The 20347-nt window shown below is 44.7% G+C and overlaps 1 protein-coding gene across 1 annotated transcript in view; it reads left to right on the forward strand.

The window, feature by feature from the left end:
* RASAL2 (RAS protein activator like 2) overlaps nucleotides 1–20347 on the forward strand; it is a 184872-nt gene that overhangs the window by 36721 nt on the left and 127804 nt on the right. Inside the window, exon 2 of the mRNA XM_077825004.1 lies at nucleotides 6192–6319. Within this exon, the coding sequence (XP_077681130.1) occupies nucleotides 6192–6319 (128 nt within the window). The remainder of the gene's footprint in view (nucleotides 1–6191; nucleotides 6320–20347) is intronic.

A 20347-nucleotide genomic window follows, 5' to 3' on the forward strand; every position in this document is an offset into this window, starting at 1 on the left:
CTTCCTTCTACCTCAGCCTTGCTTATCTTGAGAAATGTGATGCATCTTTTTTTCATCAGGATTTGGGAATTTGAGAAACGATAAATGCAAGGGGGAGCCATGTGAACACATGATTGTATATTCTTCATTGTGCTTTTCCTAATATCCTGTCAGAGCCCATGCTCCTTAAGACTTCTCTCCTATACCCCAGAGCTTGTTCACTCATTTTTTAACTGTGCCACACCTGTCTGGACACCTGTGATTGCTTTCCTGCTTAAAGAAAAGGAGTACTTGTGGCACCTTAGAGACTAACCAATTTATTTGAGCAGAGCTTTCATGAGCTACAGCTCACTTCATCGGATGCGCTACAGCTCACTTCATCGGATGCATACTGTGGAAATGCATCCGATGAAGTGAGCTGTAGCTCACGAAAGCTCTGCTCAAATAAATTGGTTAGTCTCTAAGGTGCCACAAGTACTCCTTTTCTTTTTGCGAATACAGACTAACACGGCTGTTACTCTGAAACCTTTCCTGCTTAAAGCTCTCAGATCTAGTTGTCACTAAATTTTTCAACTCTGTACTTTTCCAGTATAGTAGATCCCTGCAACTCTTCATCTGAAAGTTGTCTGGCTGCATGAGATGGTTAAATACAGTGTAATTACCTGTTCTTTAGGTATTGCTGTTTGTTTGTCACATTAGTGGCTTCTTTTAAAGCAATGCTATCTTAGTAGAAGCTTAAGCTTCTTATGTGGGGCAAGGGAGTGAAATGCAATGACATACAAACATACAATGTTTCTCCTCCTGCCCTTTCCTTCATTTATTTCTTTTTATATCATTAGCTTAATCACTTTCCAGATTTGGGTTCAGTCCTATAAAGGTTCCTGTGCATCAGAGCCTAGTCTTTGTGGGACTTCATTGCAATAGCCAGGCTTGAAGTATCCGTTTCAGGTCAAAGGCAGGGTGAAGGTTCAGGTTGATGCTTATTTTAACAGAACTGCTATGTGTAAGAGTAAGGGGTGCTGACAGGCTCTCAGCTGACAGCATTTACTCAAAGCCCTTTGAGAGTCTGTCGCCATGGTAAGTATATCAAATAGCATAAAAACACTGACACCATTTAAATGAACCTGTTGTCAAAAGGTGTGTTAGTGCTCCCACTAGTTATATATAAAAAATAACCTCCCTGTGGGCCCACTTTGCTGTTAATTTAGTTATGAAGGAATTGCCAACCAGCTGTATCAGAAACATTATGGGGTGAAAACCTGGCCACATTGAAATTACTTAGAGTTTTGGCATTGATATCAGTGAGGCCAGGATTTTAACCTAAGTGCGTACTGTAAAAATGAGCTTTCTTTGACACCTCAGAGGGGGGCTGCTTTTTGCTGCTGGGATATTGGTATTTTTTTAATAACAAAAAACCTAAACCTCTTCCCCAACAATTTGAGAACTACTTAGTAATGTAAAAAAATGTTTGCTGTTAATTTGATTAGCACTGAAACGGAAATTCTCAAATATCTCAGGGCTTTGTAAATTATGCTTTAAAAAGGTCCCACTCCAGTTTAAGCTGCTCTCTCACCTTTTAATCTTGGATGTGTAGTAACCCGGAACCAAAGTATGCGGGTTTTTGTCGTTTAAATTCAGAACTAGGGAAGCAAAGATTTTTTTTTTTAATGGGTATAATCAGGAATAATGTGTCTTTCAAAGCAAATAAGCTCCAGTGTCTGAAGTAATGTCCTGATTTTCCCTTTGGTAATCAGAGAGAGAGAGATGACCTTGGGTCAGGATATGTGCAGACTTCTGTCTATTTTGGGCTGACCTAATGCACATTAAGAATGCACATGGTTTTAATGCAAAATTCCTCAATCTGAGAATTTTTTTGTTAAGACAGTCAACCCCTTTTCAAAACTAAAATATCTCCTCTTATTGTTGCATAACACTACACATTTTTGCTGGCATTGTGAAGGGAGAGGAGATGCTCTCTTGTTGCTGCAACAAAAGGGCACATTGAGAACAAATGACATTGAGGCATGTGTTAACTTCTGGAAATCATTCTCTCATTATGAAATACTGAGGACTGGCTTTGGGAAATTTGCTAGACTTCTCCTGTTTTGAACACTGTTTGAGTAATATTTTTAAAATGCTGCATGCTCGTAATGGAACAATGCAGAAATGCACCCACTTACACTACAGGTACCCATCCCAAAAAACTACGAAAGCACTCTTCAGCTCTCACAAAGCATCACACCTCTTTCTGGAGGGACCAACTTGGACACTGGCTCTTTCTCTCCCTTCCTCTGCTCCCTACACTAAATCATACCCCTTTGTTTGCCCTGTCATGGTAAATCCATTGTTCACATTCATAGATGCCTTCTAGTTTGAGAATGGTAATGTACAAGTTCATCCTGCTGAATATAAAGAGGCTTTGTGGATATTTATAGACATGCTGAATGGAATTTCCAAAGCCATGGAAAAAAGAACAATGCAGTTGTAGATCTTCTGGTAGGTCAGGTGATGTGACAGGCATGCAGTGATGCACTCCTCAGTTTAGCAGGGGAGTATGTACAGAAAAAGAAGTTCTGTTTTTTTAAGCTGTTACTCAACTGATATTAGCATTTGAAGGGTCATAGGGCATGATCTTTGATCCTGTGAGTAGGCCAACTGATCTATTTTTTTGAATGCCTGATTGTAAGAATGCAGAATGGAATGGATTGCATCAGACTATAGGAGAAAAATCTCTCATCAGTGCTTGCATTTTTAGGTGCTCGGCATAACACGTTGATACTCTACATAAATCTGCAGGATTTAGAATAGGGGTCAGTTTTCCAGATGCGCCTTTCTATTCCATATTTCATATTTACTTCAGGTCCAAACACTTACAAAGCTACACAATTGTATTCTTGAATAAATTACCTTCAGGAGAGACTTTCGCCTTCCAAATGTTGTTATACTTGCTTATGTGAGCTGTCTCTTTCGCAAAATGGCCCCACACTGAGAAATGAATCAGCCCCTGGCTTTGAAAATCTCCGCAGGAGAAGGTGTGCAACATTTTAGTTAGAATTTTGTAATCTAATTTTCCACAATTCTTCAAACACCAGGTGGTACTCCTATGGTTGCTAACTTGAGAGGTTGATTTTTATGTACGGAAATCCTTTTGCTCCCCATTATTCAGTACTACTTAACCTCTTGAAGTCCAAATGTAAGGTAAAGGCGTAGATGAGTAACACAAGAAAACAGAGCCTCAGAGTTTATGAACCACTGTGCATATTTATGACACTGCTGGTGCACTCTCATAGGTTTGCACGGTGTTTTGAAAACACTTAAGTCCCAAATAGTCTGTAGTCTAAACTAGTAAAATACCTCACAGGCAGGCTTTTGGTACCACAGCTGTTGCAAAAGCTCTGGAGAGATCAGCCACCTCGAAAGACTCACTAAAAAATGAGTAAGTTGGATAGGGATATTGTTTGGCACATAAACCGAGACCATTCCGGGTACAGTACACAAATTAGTACCAAGAAATATCATTTTATCATGGTTCATTCTCTGTGTAATTTGCATTTAGTTTCCCATGGGTCTGCAAGACAGGTTTTCTGCTGGTTCCTATAATGTGGACTCCAAACGGTGGACTCCAAAATTGCAAAAAATCTGCTTGCCGTCACTCTCCACTGTCTTACTGTAGGTACTGTTGTATAATCAGAATAAAGCGATGACCGAGCTGTGTGCTGACATTCATTGCTCTTTACAGATGTACATTCCCTGTTGGCTACTGGCAGCACATTATACTAAGATGGCATCTTGTGTTGCCAGCAGTTGGTGCGGAAAGCTGTTCTGACGTAGCTAACTGACTTGACAGCATAACTGTGGCTGGCCACCTCTGCCTGTAGCTCAGTTAAGTACTATAGTTGTTAGTGCTGTGGAAGATGTTATTCTAGTCTATAAATCGTATGGGCTGAGTGTAGAAATATTGGATGCTATACTAGTGAAGCCTACGTTTAGTGGAAATTACAATGCAAAATATTTTGCAGCTCGCATTTAGCGTCTACATCAAAAATAAGAAGTCTGAGTAACATGGTTTTGGGTTTTTTTGTGATTGCTAAAATGAGCTAAATAAGCTAAAAATGAGTGAGGGTTTTTCGGTGCACACTTGGTACAACCACATCAAGTAAAATCCTTTGTTTTACAAACCTTAGTTTGTCAATGGCAAAAAAAAAAATCCATCTGGAGGTGTAATGTTCTATTTTTTTAGACTGAGCTGTGTACGTGCTCCTCAATATTAGGGTAGTCTGCGGTGGCCAGACCATGTTTCCCGATGATAGTGTCTCATTTAACTGAGTCTTCTAAACAGGATTTTGAAGAATGTTGAAATACACAGAAATTAATTGTGCTTCAAAATTGCTCTATACTACTGTAAATCAACCTATGTTGCAGGAGTCAGGTAGTCTACCACATAGACATGAGTTTATTGGCAGATTCAATACCAGTCATTTCATGAATCATTCCCTAAAAAATGTAGATACACACCTTCTGATGTTTTCTGAATGGTCAGTACTGTATTGTAACAGTCTTTATCTGTGCCCTGAAAACTTGGTTCAGGTTAAGAGTCAATGTTTTCAAGATGGCAGATTCTCATGAAAATTTAGAGCTACAAGATTATATTTACCTATTTGAAAACTTTATACAAATATTAACTCTTCTCACATGCGTAATTCAGAGTGTGTACAGCTTCTGATATGGACTGCATCTTTGAGGGCTAAATATTTATTTAATTCTAACACTACAGTCTTGGCTTATACTCTACTTTCCTCCCAAGACTGATTGAATGCTGCAGTGTCTGAGGATTTGCTGGCCTCTAGTGGGGAAGATACAAAAGTCTAACAACAGTAACATATTTAGTCTGTACAAATCAGTTTTAATTGTGGGTTGTTAGTGAAAGGAAAGGAGCATTAGGAATCATTTGGATCTCAGCAGAGGTAAAGCAGTGTAAAACTCAAATGTAAACTAGCAACAGAATTTAATGTTACAAAGAAGGCAACATGTCTACTTGGAACTGTGTAACGAGGTTATTTGCATGTATGTTTCCTAAATTTTGATAAATTAGGGTACCCAGGGCTGTATATTTTTCCTCAGATAGGTATGCTCATTGAGACTTGAACAGCAGTCTTGACCTTTACTACTGTTATTTCAACTGAGGGGTTCCCACAGATCTTTTAACAGTGTACCTCAATACTTACCTATATCCTCTACACCAAGTCAGTAATATCTCTGTCTAGTCACATCATTCCTGATGTGCAGCACCACCTGCTGTTCCAGACTTGGCTGCTCCTGAGTGGAGACTGCCATGCGTGGTGTGTGTTTAGTGACATGGACAAACACATTTAAGTTTTGGGGAGTTTTAGTCAAGACAGTAGGTGTGATATCTTGCCCAGTCTTTGAGAAAGCTTGTTGGTGATAAGATGCATAATGCATCTGTAGTTAGTGCATATAATTATAATGGGAAACAAAACAAGTTTTAAAAATAAATGTGCTCAGTCCACTAGACCACCTTGCCTCGCAACACTGGGACCCAGGCAGGCATGAATTCTATTTCTAATTCTGCCACTGAGTCACTGTATGACTTTGGGCAAACTTGGGCAGACTTTTATATCTCTGTCTTTACCATCTTTATAATGGGGTGTGACTCTCCCCCACCTCATTTTGGAAGGGAAGCCTCTCAGTATTAGAGAAGGAACTGCTGGCAGGACATTCTAAGTGAAGAGAACTCTGCTTTGGAATCTGCATCCACTGTGGGCTGAAGTAGCCTGCATTTATTAACTTTCAAGGCAAGGCTTAAGGCCTGTGTGTTTACTCCGGCTTTTAAGGAGGGAGAGGCAATAAAGGCTGATCTTTATGAGGGACAAGGGGGTTGAGCATGGGAGCTGCTTGTTTTATTTTTGTTCCAGTTTTTTAGTGCTTAGCACAGTCACTTAGAGGTTCCTCAGGTGCTTTTGATTTGTTACAGATCTATTGTAAATAAAAATAAATGTGTTAATATTTGTACTGTGACCTATATAAAGTTTCACACAGCTGACTTGTAGGAGAGCGGACTGTTTAATATACTGAAACATGCACTCTCTTTAACTACACTTTACAGTTGTACACTGTTTCTATCTACAGAGACTCAAAAGCAGGAGAAGATGGCTAATTAAGCTCTCTAATGATTCCATTTTATTCTTTCACAGATGTGAAAGGGCCACCTACACACAGACTGTCCTGTGGCCAGTCTCCCTACACTGAAACTACAACATGGGAGAGAAAATATTGCATCCTGACGGACAGTCAGCTGGTGCTGCTCAACAGGGAGAAGGAGGTGAGACACACTGCCAATGCCGAAGGGATTTCTCCCTCTGAATGTATTTGTCAAACAGCCAGAGAGCGTTTCTCTTCCTCTCTGATTAAGGGGGTCATGGCTGCAGTTGAGTGTATAGCTCAGGGGAAGCTAAAATAGTATTAGTGGTGGTAGGAGATAGGGTATTGTCTCTGTTAATGTAATGAGAAGATGCTGTCTGCAAACTTCATTCTATGTTGTCGTTTTTGTTGTAGTCAGCTGGGCGGAGAGGGAAGCTGAGATTATTTGCCCTTTTCTCTTGGTAAACTGGGCAAAGGATAGGTGTCACTGGCAAATGCATGAAACCAACCATACAGTTCTCAGAAGGAGCTATAGGAACCTCTTAAAAAGTGGCCTAAAATGGTTTTAAGGCCCAGGATTCCATAGATCTGGCAGTGAGATAGGGATTTCCATGTTCCACTGCTTTAAAGCTTGTATATCTGTCTCTGCACAGTCTCAAAATATCAGGCCTGAAAACATATCACTGATGCAGCCCTGGATATTGTCCATCTTGGGCTTTGATTAGTGTAAATTGTCCCGGGGTCTAGAATATTGGAAATAGTCTTTTGGGAGATGTAGCCAGTGTGGTGGTCAAAGGTACATGGAAAAACTGTTGATGCATGTGAAAAAATTCATTTACTACACGGTTCTGCAGTTTGTCACATGGGTGTGAATGGTATGTGGATTTATAACAACGCTTTAAGACACTAAAGAAAATCATGGGCATGAAGGAACTAATACTATCAGTGTACTAATCCCGGTTACACTCAGCATAAGAGAAACATACCTCATAAAATGTAAACTGGAACACACTAGGTTAAATCACAGATAACTATCTGAAGGCTGGTTTTGAACACTAATCACATATTAATTGGGTGGGTTTTTTACAGTTACAAAGGTCAGTTTGTAGGAAGATTTTGCAAGGATATGGGTAAGATGAATCTCTTGGCTAGAAACAAAATCATGTGGGAGGGTTATATTAGTCCATAGTATCACTAGTGTATTAAGTTAAAAGTGATATTTAAATGCTTTCCTGTTCTGCTGGTTATGTGTCAGAAATTGAAGATTTTGTATGTGGGCATTGTGACGGGGCAAGGCCAGATGGCTATAGAAAAGTAGTGGGGGATAGACATATTAGCTCCAGGCTAAACAAATCCTTGGTACCAGGATAAGTGAAATGGCAGCTGCTCCAGGTCAATTAAGACACTTGAAGCCAATCAGGGGCTGGCTGAAACTAGTTAAAAGCCTCCCAGTTAGGTGGGCATGCATGTCAGGAGCTGTGGGAGGAAGTTGCGCTGTTGGAGAGACTGAGTAGTACACACCATATCAGGCACAAGGAAGGAGGCCCTGAGGTAAGGGTGAAGTGGAGCTTGAGGAAGTGAGGGCTGCTGTGGGGGAATCAGCCCAGAGAATTGTATATGTCATGTTTCTAAAAGGTCAGCTACCATAGCTGATACTATTAGGGTCCCTGGGCTGGAGCCCGGAGTAGAGGGTGGGCCCAGGCTCCCCCCCATTTGCCCCCTGATTAATCACTGAGACTGGGAGACAACAGAGACTGTGCAAGGAAGGATAGCTTCTCCTCACCTCCCTCGCTGGCTTATGATGAAAATGGCTCAGTAGACTGTGACCCTTGTCTCTAGAGAGAGAAGGGTTACGTGGAGGGTCGCAGTGAGCCTCTGAGGCTAGCAAAATCCACCAGGAAACGTGGGACCCACAGGGGCAAGAACAGAGCTTTGTCACAACTGGTATCAGGAGTGGGACTTCGTTCACAGCATGGCGGAAGAAAGAGGTCTAAAAAAAAAAAGTGCACTGGGGTTTTGGATTTTGTTTGTTTTGGTTTGTTTGTTTGTTTGCTTTGTACCACAATGGAGGAGGTGGTAAGAGCTCTGGTACAATCCACAACAGCCCAGCAGGAGGCCACCCGGGTTCAGGCAAGGGCACAACAGGAGTCTATGCAGCTACAGCAGGAAACCAATCAATTATTGATGAGCCAGGCAACCCAAGATCGTGCCTTCTTGAGAGAGGTGGTGGACCAGCTGAAGATCCTCACCACCCAGGCCCAGGGGTCCGACGGGACGCGAACCCTGAGGGCCAGTGCTTGTCTGCCAAAGATGATGTCAAGAGATGATGTAGAGGTAGATCTCCTCTCATTTGAAAGGACTGCTCAGCATGAGGCGTGGCCCCAGGATTCTGGCCCCTTTTTTGTGTGGAGAGGCCCAGAAGGCCTATTTTGACTTGCCTGGCACGGATGCCACTGAGTATACCTCTCGGAAGGCAGAGATCCTAGCATGATCAGGGGTAACGGCAGCGGTAAGAGCCCAGAGGTTCCATGAGAGGAAATACCAGGAGAACAAACCCCCGATGTCCCAGCTATTCGACCTCATAAACCTCGCGCAGAAGTGGTTACAGCCCGAGGTGTGCAGGCTGGAGGAGATTTTGGAGACCCTGGTCATAAACCATTACATGCGGGGACTGCTGCCAGATCTCCAAAAATGGGTACGCCAGAACGATCCATCCACGTACGACGAGATGATCACTCTGGTAGAAAGACAGATGACAGCCAGGGAACTGACCCCACTACCCAAGGAAGGCCCCTTTTGAAGCAAGCCCCCGACCCCAACCCTGGAAGGTTGGGCAGCCAAACCCCCGGGGAGTTCTAGGTGGAAGAAGGAGGGGGCCGAAAACCAGTGGGGACCCCAGAAGGAGGGGACTGGCCTGAGTGGGAGGCAAGGACAGAGCTTTGTCACAGCATACAGAACAGGGATAGTAAATATACCAGTTACAAACAAGGGAATCCAGCAGGAGAGTTAACCTTCACAGTGTGCTCTTGGAGGAGCCTGCCAGGAGTATCGCCTTGAGAAATTACTCATTATTTCATCCAAATTGAGCCAAGTAGACACTGCCTGTGGTACAGGTGTGACTGCATACACAGAGCAGCTGATTTGTTTTAGAAGCTATAGTCTGCAGACTCAGATTTACAATTCTGATTTTTTTTTAAAGTAATTTTAACTACTCTGAATGAAGAAGGGAAAGTCCTACTGCCTGTCTGTGAAGTATTTTACTAGTTTAGACTACAGACTATTTGGGATTTAAGTGTTTTCAAAATAGAAAGCCATTTTAATCTAGCCTCTGAATCTATACACATGAGGGCGCGTTTCTCTGCATTTATAAAAGCACAAGTAGTTTTACAAGAAATTCTCTTGTGCAATCTTAAGGTGAAGAAACAAAGAGCTGATAAAACAGACTAATACAAAACAGCATTAGCAGAAGGTGGTTTTATATTTTGAATGCTTTTTGCAATAGGTTAATCTCGGTTGTGTTTGTAGAGGAAGGAAAGAGAGGAATCCACTTGGTGAATTTTAATTGGCAGGTTATTTCTGCCAAAGTAAAAGGTCTAGAGATGGGAGTGAACTAAAATGAAAAAGAAGAAGTTGGGAGACAAGTTTGGGTGGAGCATGTGGGATGGAGGAGGAGATTAGAGAAAACACTGTAAGTGGGACCAGAACTGTGTAGAGCCCTGAAAGTATAGGTGAGTAGCTTGAACTTGATACAGAAGGAAAGTGGAGGCTAGTGAAGGGAATGATGAAGTGGGAAAACATGGTCAGAGCAGCATGTGGGGAAGATGATCTGGGAGGCATCTTTTTGCCTAGGTCAGAGGGGATGAGGCAAGTAAGCAGTGGGAAGTTGGGGAGGGAGGGAGAGAGAGAGAGGTTACGGTAGTGAAGATGAATGGTGGTGAACGTTTTCAGCATCTATTTTTTTTCCTGTTAATCTACTTGGATTTTGATCCACTAAAGCAGGGGCGGGCAAATTTTTTAGACTGAGGGCCACATTGAGTTTCGGAAAGTATGGAGGGCCAGTTAGGGGAGGCTGTGCCTCCCCAAACAGCCAGACATGGCCTGGCCCCTGCCCCCTATCCCACCCTGCTTCTCACCCCCTGATGCCCCCCCAGACTCCTGCCCCATCCAGCCCCCCCGATCCCTGTCCCGTGACTGTCCCCAGAACCCCCACCCCTGATTGCCCCCTAACCCCATCCAACCTCTCCTCTCATTCCTGACTGCCCCCCCGGGACCCCTGCCCCATCCAACCACCCATTCTCCCTGACCGCCCCTGGAACCCCTGCCCCTGACTGCCTCCCCGCTGCCCCATCCAACCCCCCCACCCCCTTCCTGACTGCCCTTCTGGGACCCCTGCCCCATCCAACTACCCTTTCTCCCTGTCCCTTGACTGCCCCTGGAACCCCTGCCCCTGACTGCTCCCTGCCGCCCCATCCTACCCCTCCTCTCCTTCCTGACTGCCCCCCCAGGACTGCTGCCCCCATTCAACCCCCCTGTTCCCTGCCCTCTGACTGCCCCAACCCCATCCACATCCCCACCCCCTGACCATCCCCCCGAACACACCTGCCCTCTGTCCCAAACACACACACACACACACACACACCCCGCTCCCTGCCCCCTTACCGCACTGCCTGGAGCATCAGTGGCTGGCGGTGTTACAGCCACGCCACCCAGCTGGAGCCAGCCACACCACCGCGCAGCACAGAGCACTGGGTCAGGCCAGGCTCTGCAGTTGTGCTGCCCCAGGAGCTCACAGCCCTGCCGCCCAGAGCATTGCGTTGGCGGCACAGTGAGCTGAGGCTGTGGGGGAGGGGGAACAGCAGGGGAAGGACCAGGAGCTAGTCTCCGGGGCCAGTAGCTCAGGGGCGGGGCAGGAGGGTCCTGTGGGCCAGATATGGCCAGATGTGGCCCGCGGGCCGTAGTTTGCCCCACCTCTGCACTAAAGTAAGAGACTTTAGTTTGGGTTAAATTGGAAAGGCGCATACTAGTACCCTTCACTGAACGTAACATTTTATATCCAGAAGAGAGGAAACCAGGGCATGCAGAATACAATTAGGAAAGTAAAATAAATCTTAACTGTTTCACCTGTCACACTGGACTAACTTGTGCTCCATTTCAACACAGGGAGTGTTCTGAATGAAATGTGTAGACCTATTTCAGTATGCTTGGGGAAATGAATAGAAACATGTAATAAGACATTGGAAAAACTGCTTACAAGTATTATATTTTTCCAGAAACACTACACAAGTACATACATTGATTTGACTGAACAGAGACTATGCCAAGAATTCACTGTGTGCATGTTTTTCACATTGCAGTTGGGTCCAATGTATCTGCAGTTACTTAGACAAAAATAAATTATGACCGCATCACCTTGGTGGAGTGTAGGCTAACAATAAAAACTTAACACTTTGTCAACTTTTATGGAATTAAAATTGACAACGAAGAATAGGAGCCACCACTAAGGAAGAGAAGAGATTGAAACTCAGAAAGCAAGTAGAAAGAGAATAAGCCTAAGGGGGAGGGGACACAAGCCCAAGGGGTCCTCCATGAAGTGAGGAGTCACTAGCTTGTGAGAAGTGGACATACTATAAGATTTCAGAGGCACTTTTATGGTATGATAATGCCTTGCAGCATCTTTCAAGACCAGTAGAACAGGTCTTAAAAAGTTAAGGTTTTTTTCCACAATGGAAACGTATACTAGATCTGATTTCCACTCTGATGTTTGGGGAGAATGTGGATCTTTCCATCATCTCAGTAAAACTTTTGTGTAACGTAAGAGCTGTAAGAGCATGCTTATAAGATACCATAGTATATGGCTATTCTCATAAAGGCCAAAGAAGCAGAGTTTAATTTAAGGGGTAATGGAATAGTTTAGTGCTTCTGAGGAGTGATTGCAGATGGATAATCACACAGGACTCCCATGAGGGAGGACACAAACATGGGATCATGTGACAAGTAAGTGGCTGTCACTCCAGCAGGGTTGCAGTTCTTCTGAGGTTCGCTGTCTGTAATTTGGCTGCTGTCTTGGTAGAACAGGGGTGGGCAAACTTTTTGGCCTCAGGGCCACATTGGGTTTCCGAAATTGTATGGAGGACCCGTTAGGGGAGGCTATGCCTCCCCAAACAGCCAGGCATGGCCCACCGTCGCCCCCCCAGGAATCCTGCCCTATCCAACCCCCCCCTGTTCCCTGATGGGGGCCCCCCCCCGGGACCCCTGCCCCATCTACCCCTCCCTGTCCCCGACCACTCCCCGCCACCCCATCCAACCCCTCCTCTCATTCCTGACTGCCCCCTCTCCCCCTGGGGACCCCTGCCCTATCCAACCACCCCTTCTCCCTGACTGCCCACCGCTGCCCCCATTCAACCCCCTTGTTCCCCGCCCTTTGACCGCCCTGCCCCCTATCCGCATCCCCAGCCCCTCGAACTCTCTTGCCCTTTATCCAACCCTCCCTGCCCCCTTACTGCATTGTCTGGAGCACCGGTGGCTGAAGGCACTACAGCTGCGCTGCCCAGAGCAGCTGTGACGTCTGGCTGGAGCCAGCCACGCCACCACACAGCACCAGGTCAGGCCGGGCTCTGCGGCTCCTCTGCCTGGCAAGAGCTCACCGCCCTGCTGCCTAGAGCATTGCACCGGTGGTGCAGTGGGCTGAGGCTGTGGGAGAGGGAGAAGAGCAAGGGGAGGGGCCTGGGGCTAGCTTCCCAGGCCAGGAGCTCAGGGGCCGGGCAGGACGGTCCCACAGGATGATTGTGGTCTGCGGGCCGTAGTTTGCCCACCTCTGTGATAGAATCTGTTTAGTTTTGGTTTACAAGTAGACTGGGCAAGGATGAAGAGCATTTTACATTTCACAAGATTCTTTCTGAAGCTTCTGCCCTCAGATTCCAGGTTCTTTGTCTGTCTTTTTCAAAGACAAAGGGGGATAATGACCAGAGGCAAGTTGTAACTGTTTGGCAGGGGACACAATTTAAGGTTATGGGCTGCACCTGACTGCCCTATATGTCACCTCTGCTGTCCACCCCATTGTCCCTTTGCATGCTCCCCATCTCTTGGTTTCCTCCCACTTTGCCCCTTAGCCCCAGAGGCCCGCTGCTCCTCCTTAACACCCTCCGGCGGGGCACGTCCAGCTCCCAGTGCTGTGCAGAGAATCGGCCCTGGCGGGAGCGCTCTACATACCTGCAGCCAGGCTGGTGGGCTCCTTGCTCCCCTGCTGCCTCTGGTCTGGTGCCCTGGAAAAGTCCAAGACCCTCCTGCACAGAACACTACCCAGGAGAGCCAAGCCCTGTGTTTGCCAAAGCCACCTGGAGTCCTGCACAGCGCTGGCACGGGGGAACCTCTCTGTCCCTCAGATAAGTGCTGGTGTGGGGTGGGAGTGATTTCCAGCCCATTCCTGCCCCAAACTCACAGGCTCTGCAGTGGCCCCCCAGGCAGGGGCTTAGAGCCATCTTTGTCCCTCCGCCACCCTGCTCGGCCCAAGCCCTGGCCCCCAGAAGAACACCCCATGACCAAATCTGCTCCATCCCCTAGAGTTAATCTACAGTTAGTATGCAAGTGCCTTTGTGCCCAAGGCAGCAGCCATGCATGGTGCTGTTCCTCCTCCAGGGGGCATCCTCCCCTGCTGAGCCACCTCTGGACAGGCTCCATGGCTGCTGAAGCCCCTGCACAGCCCAGCACCTGCCACTTGTTCAGGGAAGGTGGGGATGGATCTGCTGGTTCCCCCGCAGCCCAACTACCCTCTGCTGGGCACTGGCAACAGCCCTGCCCTGCCTGCTGCCACCACCTGCTCCAGTGGCCCTTACCGGCTCCAGTCTGCTGCCCAGCTGGATGGTCTCTCCACGGAGAGCCCTGGGGGGACTCAGCTACTCCTGCTGAGCCACCTACACTGCAATAGCTCTGCCCTGCAAGTCCCGCTGTACTGGTGGATGCCTGGCTGGAAATGGAAGGCAGAAATCTGGGGAGGCATGTGACCTGCGTGCTGCCCCATGCATCGCCTCTGATATTGAGCTGCCACATCCTGCCTCCTTCACCCTATGACCAAATCTGCTTCCTACTAGCCTCTCCTACTTCGAGGGTACGCCTTCACTACCCACCGCCTCGGCGGGTAGTGATCGATCTATCGGGGATCGATTTATCACGTCTCGTTTAGATGTGATAAATCGATCCCCGAATCGAAGCCTGTACTCCACCTCGGCAGGAGGAGTAAGCGGAGTTGACGGGGGAGCCGTCGCGGTCGACTCACCGCCGTGAGGACGGCCAGGTAACTTGAACTAAGATACTTCGACTTCAGCTATGCGAATAGCATAGCGGAAGTTGCGTATCTTAGTTCGAAACCCCTTCCCGCCCCCAGTATAGCCCAGGCCCAAGTAGCAGCAGAGGGAGCAATTCATTTTTCCTACACTCCCCCCCACCCCCCGCGCATGTAGCAGCAGCAATGCTCCCAACAAAAGCTACAGGGAGCAACACTTATCACATTAATTTCTTCTTTAAAGGCACAAAACAAAATTTTCAAAAGCACCTAGGTTCAGTTTTCATAAGAGACTTGGGAGTAGAGATCAGAACTTTCCAGCAAAACATTTTTTTTGACAGAAAATGCTGATTTGTCAAAACAAACTTCAAGAATGAATGGCTAATCTCCTGATTTGAAACAAAGTTTCAAAATTATTGAAATGTCCCATTTTGATACTTTCTAAATAAAAGCAAGTTTTTTTTTGTTTTGAAATCACTTTTTGGTTTGACTTTTTAGGTAATTTAAATTTAAAAGGTAGAAAAATTGTACAGATAAAACGATATAATTTTTGTCTTGATTTGGGAAATTTTTGGATATCTTGAAAAGTCTCACAAGACAGGAAAACCAGTTCCTGCCAATCTCTGCTTAGGGACCTTGCGTACCTTTGACTTTTATTGAGACTTAGGTTCCTGAGTTCCTAAGTCACTTTTGAAAATGTGATTTGGGCTCCTATGTCACTTGGGTACTTCTGAAAATTTTACCCGCAATGCCTGTATTGTTGTATCTGGCTGAAAGCCCCAGATATAGGCTTTGGTCTTAGGATTTGCACCACAGAATATAGTTCTATCATGTAGTTCAGTTGTAAGGATATCTCTGAGCTCTCAACCTGCCCTTGTTTGAATCCTGGAACTTGCAAGTCAAACTTCTTAACTGGCAAGAAAAGCTTTTGGAATGTTCATGGATACCTATTTGTATCCCAGGGGGCAGTCTGCTTCAGGGTCTAACATTAAAACAGCAGCTGCAGGAAGGCCAGTTCAGGGTTAGAAATACTCAAGATAGTGGAGTCTTGCAATTTAGAACCTAAATCCCATAATGGGCACTGAAGTGGCAGCATTTCAGGATTCTCTTCAATCCTCTGCTGAAATGCTCAGTAAATGTGGAATAGATTTGGTCAGGGTATTGAGGGAAGCAGGAGGAATACTGTTGAGACAAGGCTTAATCTGCTGCATAGGTCATGGGGCTTTGGTTCTGCCCTTGCAGATGTTTCCATGCCACCTACTCTTGGAATACATTTGACCCAGTCTAAAGCAGCTGACACAGCATGTCTAAGACGTCTCCAACACTGAGATATGCAAGGTTGCTGCCTGGAGATCATTTCACACATTCACGCAGCATTACTTCTGTGAATTGACAGCTAGATCTGGTGCCTGAGGGCAGTTGTGCAGTATTAAACTAGTTCTCCTTCAACCTGCCTCCTCTTAGGGTGATTAATGCTAGTTAATTTCCCAAGAGTGGGAATCCGTACTGGCAATACTTCAGGGAGAAAGAAAGGTTACTTAGTAAATAACACTAGTTTAAAATGACAGTATGGATCCATGATTCCCCTGCCACTTACCTTCCTCTCTTCTTCAGAGTCTTTAAGATTTTGTTTGAGTTTGTCTAGACTGAAAACACAGTTTCAAACAAGAATAATTCTACTGAACCCGGTACTGTTTTAAAACAGACTTAGGCCAAATCTACTCGAGCAATTTTGGCTGGTGTAGCAATGTTGGTTAGGAGTATGACTTTTTTTTTTTTTTTTTGTAAAGACATTCAATACCTACAAAAGCCCTAGTGTAGATGCAGTTATACCAAGATAAATTGCTTTCGCAGTATAGCTTATTGTGCTTGCCAAACTAGTATAAATTATACTGGCAAAAGAACTTTTTTGATAATATAAGCTGCATCTACAGGAGCAGAATTTGATGATATAGTTTTACCAATAAACCTCTTATAGTGTAGGGCAGTGGTTCTCAAACTGTGTGTCCAGACTCCAGAGTGGGTCATGACACAATTTAAATGGGATCTCCAGGGCTGGCTTAGACTTGCTGAAGCCCGAGCCCCAGGGCCAAAGCTGAAACCTGAGGGCTTCAGCCCTGGGCAGTGGGGTTCAGGTTACAGGTCCCCTGCCTGGGACTGAAGCCCTTGGGGCTTTGGCCCTCCCCGCCCGGGGTAGCAGGGCTCGGGATTTGACTTTGTCCCCCCTCCGCCCAGGGCAGCAGGACTCAGGCAAGCTTAGGCTTCGGTCCCCCCTCCTGGGGTCATGTAGTTATTTTTGTTGTCAGAAGGTGGTTGTGGTGCAATGAAGTTTGAAAACCGCTGGTGTAGGACACCCAATTTAGAAAAACACTAAATGAAAAGGATATGGGTTGGAGTCAAGGTCTTTGCTTTTGTAAAACCTTCCACTTAAAGGTTCAGTTTAGCAAAGAAGCATATCTGGGGCCCTGGCAGACAATGCTTTCCAAATGGTCCTGACTAAGAGTACATGTGCTAGTCCCAAGAGAGTTAATCTACAGTTAGTATGCAAGTACCTGTCATTTTCTGCTAACTTTCAACTGTTGACCTTCTCACCAATGCTATCTCATCCTCTTTAGCGCTACCTTATTCACAACTTAAAAATAAATCCTGGAATTTCATCTTCATACTCTCTTATTTGTCAGAATTATTTCTTCCCTTGCCCTTTCTTCTTTGCTTTTCATAATTCCTTGCTTTCGTCTAGTTTAGATTATAATCTCTTCAGGGCAGGGACAGCATTGCCTGTATTTCTGTAAAGGGCTGTGTAAATATGGGTTTGTGGACTCATAACATTATAAGTAAACATTACATAACAAGTAGAGAATGAAAGAGGTTGGCATTCTTGAACTGCTATCCCTTTGTATCAATGTATTGCTTTTTAAATTACTTTTTTGTGGGGGGAAAACCTAAAATAAGTGTGGTTCATTTTGGGCTGAACTGTGATATTTCATTTAGTTCCTTCTTTATGTACAGTAACTCCTCACTTAACGTCGTCCCGGTTAACGTTGTTATGTTGCTGATCAATTAGAGAACATGCTTGTTTGAAGTTATGCAGTGCTCCATTATTTGGCAGTCACCTGCTTTGTCCACTGCTTGCAGAAAGAGCAGCCTATTGGAGCTAGCTGGTGGGGGCTTGGAACCAGGATGGACCAGCAGCCCCCCTATCAGCTCCCCTAAGTTCCCTGTGCAGCAGCCGCCCAGCAGGCTATAAATTGCCAGGCAGTTCAGCTGTCTCTCCCCGCACTTCCGTGTCCTGCTCCTGCCCTCTGCCTTGGAACTGCTCCCGGGAGCCTCCTGCTTGCTGTGCAAAGGGAGGGGGAGAGGGGCGAGAGGGGTTCTAATGTCAGTGTGTCCCCCTTGCTCCTGTACCCCATCTCTACAGAGAAGTGGGGGGACAGGACAGGGCTCAGGACGAAGGGAGCTTGCTGGCAGCAGCTGCTGTCTCAATTTGCTGATCTACTTAAAAAAGCAGTGTACTTAGAGTGAGGTCAGTGTTCTTAAAGGGGCAATGCATCTCACACACATGCACACACAGAGTCTCTCTCTCTCTCTCTCTGCCATGCTGTGTCTCCTCCCTGCCTTCGTGCTGCCTTGTAGCGTGTGACACTACATTAACAACAATGTGTTAACCCTTAAGGGCTCAGCCAAGTGCTAGTTAATCATTTAGCAGTAAGGCATTCCCTGGGAAATATTCCACCCTCTGACTTCACCACCTCAACCAAGCTTCACAGTCATTATTGCTATGTACAGTATTAAATTGTGTATATGTATGTATAAAATATAGTCTTTTGTCTGCCAAAAAAAATTTCCCTGGAACCTAACCCTCTTTCCCCCATTTATATTATTCTTATAGAGAAATTGGACTCTCTTAACATCGTTTCGCTTAAAGTAGCATTTTTCAGGAACATAACTACAATGTTAAGCAAGGAGTTACTCTATGTTTTTTGTCAAAACTGTGAGAGGCGCTTTTTTTTTTTTTTAAAAATAGTCTTTACAATCCTAAAAACTGAACAAAAAGGTGGGGGAGAAGAAAACTCCTGTTCTTAAGGGGTAGTAAGTCTGGATGAGATCTGTGGGTTCTTTAGCATCTATCTTGGATTCACTTTCTGGTAATCTGAAGAAGCAGTGTAAGCATGATTAGGATCAGTTTTATGAATTTGCCAAAATGCTAGCTATTTTAAAGCTGAAATCTAACAAACTAGATTTGCCAGTTATAAGTGTTATAGCCAGTGTTGAGTGAAGTCTAACTATGATAACCCCTTTTTTGCAAAGTGCAAGGAGTGTTAGTTGACTAATTTTAACACTTGGTTCTTTCCAGGCCTACATTTACCTTGGACAATGTTTCTCAGGTCAGGACACTTGGTTATTCTTAACCAAGCAACAGTTTATTAATGCATCCAGAACCACATACATATACAATCAATCAGTCAATGTGGACATAACAAATGTTCTAGACATGTACTGAACACAAAATATACATGCAGTCTTATAAGAAATTAGCATAGACCAGTGTTGGGGGCCCAGCAGCTATACCAGGGAACAATACAAATCACTAAGATTTTCTTATTATATTTACTAATAATCATCAATTATCAATTCTCTACCTCTAATACACTTCTTATATTTCCAGTATTTCTCTATGGAGTAAAGATGCAGCTGTTTTGAAGGAACTTTTAAGAGTGTGATCCCTGCTATTTGAATTATTTGGTATGAAAAAGACAAGAATATCAAAAGCAATTGCTTATCATTTGTCTGTCTTAGGCCAGTTTGGTCACAGGCATTTAGCAGACTCTGAGGTCCACACTGTGGCCTTAAGGTTTATATTGTTTCCAAGTCCACTGGAGAAGGGCAATGCTCTTAGCGTATGTCTATGCTGCCTATACACATATATACACACACACACCATCACTCAAAGAAGAACTGCAGTTACATCTACACTGCAAAATATATATATAAAACCTGTAGCAGCGAATCTCAGAGCCTAGGTTAATGGACTCAGGCTCACACTGGGAGGCTAAAAGTAGCTGAGTAGACGTTCCTGTCCATGTTCCAGCCCAAGCAGGAATGCCTACATTACTATTTTTAGCCCTGGAGCACAAGCCCAACTCAGCTCACCTGGGCTCTGAGACTCACTGCATCAGGTTTTTTATACATATATATTTTTGCAGTGTAGATGTAACTGCAGTTCTTCTTTGAGTGATGGTCCCACAGATAGGGACCACAATCTCAAAGAACCTCCAGTTACAGGTAAGTAACCTCCTCTTCCTGTTGGGCAGTGGTCAGCTGGGCACTCAGCTTTCAGCTCTTATTTTCTCTGCTTCTTCCATTCCTATCCAGTAGATGGCATCAGTCTACAAGAAATTTCTTCAATCCTTTACTTTTCGGAGGCTTTTTATATTTGATTGACTTCCAAAATTGTATTTAAAATTTACCTAGACTATTAATTCAAATATCCCCATTTTTAAGTAAATTCTTCTGTTTTTCTAAAGTTTTATATCCAGATTAGGTGCTTATATCTTTTAGTATTCTTTAATCTTCTGGTGTGTTAAAATTCCTATCGCTTCTATAGTGCAACAGTAATTTAGAGAGAACAAGCAAACGTCCCCTATAGTTCCTAGATGGTACGTTCTCTGATTATATCTATTATATCTCATTTCACATCTTTTAGGGCATACCATAGGCTGAGACATTACGTTGGAGGAATAAGACAGATTGCTCACTTAGAGACACAGATCTGATTCATTAGGCTGACAAATGTACAGTTTCTAATTTCAGGTGAAATATATATTTGGCTGCTTGGGATATCAGGAAGTTGGACCTCTGGAATATTCAGCTTTTTGGGTTATCCAGCAAGCTATTTCTAACTGGTCTGAACTTACATTTTCTACTCCTCTC

This window comes from Eretmochelys imbricata, chromosome 8 (assembly GCF_965152235.1).
Source record: "Eretmochelys imbricata isolate rEreImb1 chromosome 8, rEreImb1.hap1, whole genome shotgun sequence".
Lineage (NCBI taxonomy): Eukaryota > Metazoa > Chordata > Testudines > Cheloniidae > Eretmochelys > Eretmochelys imbricata.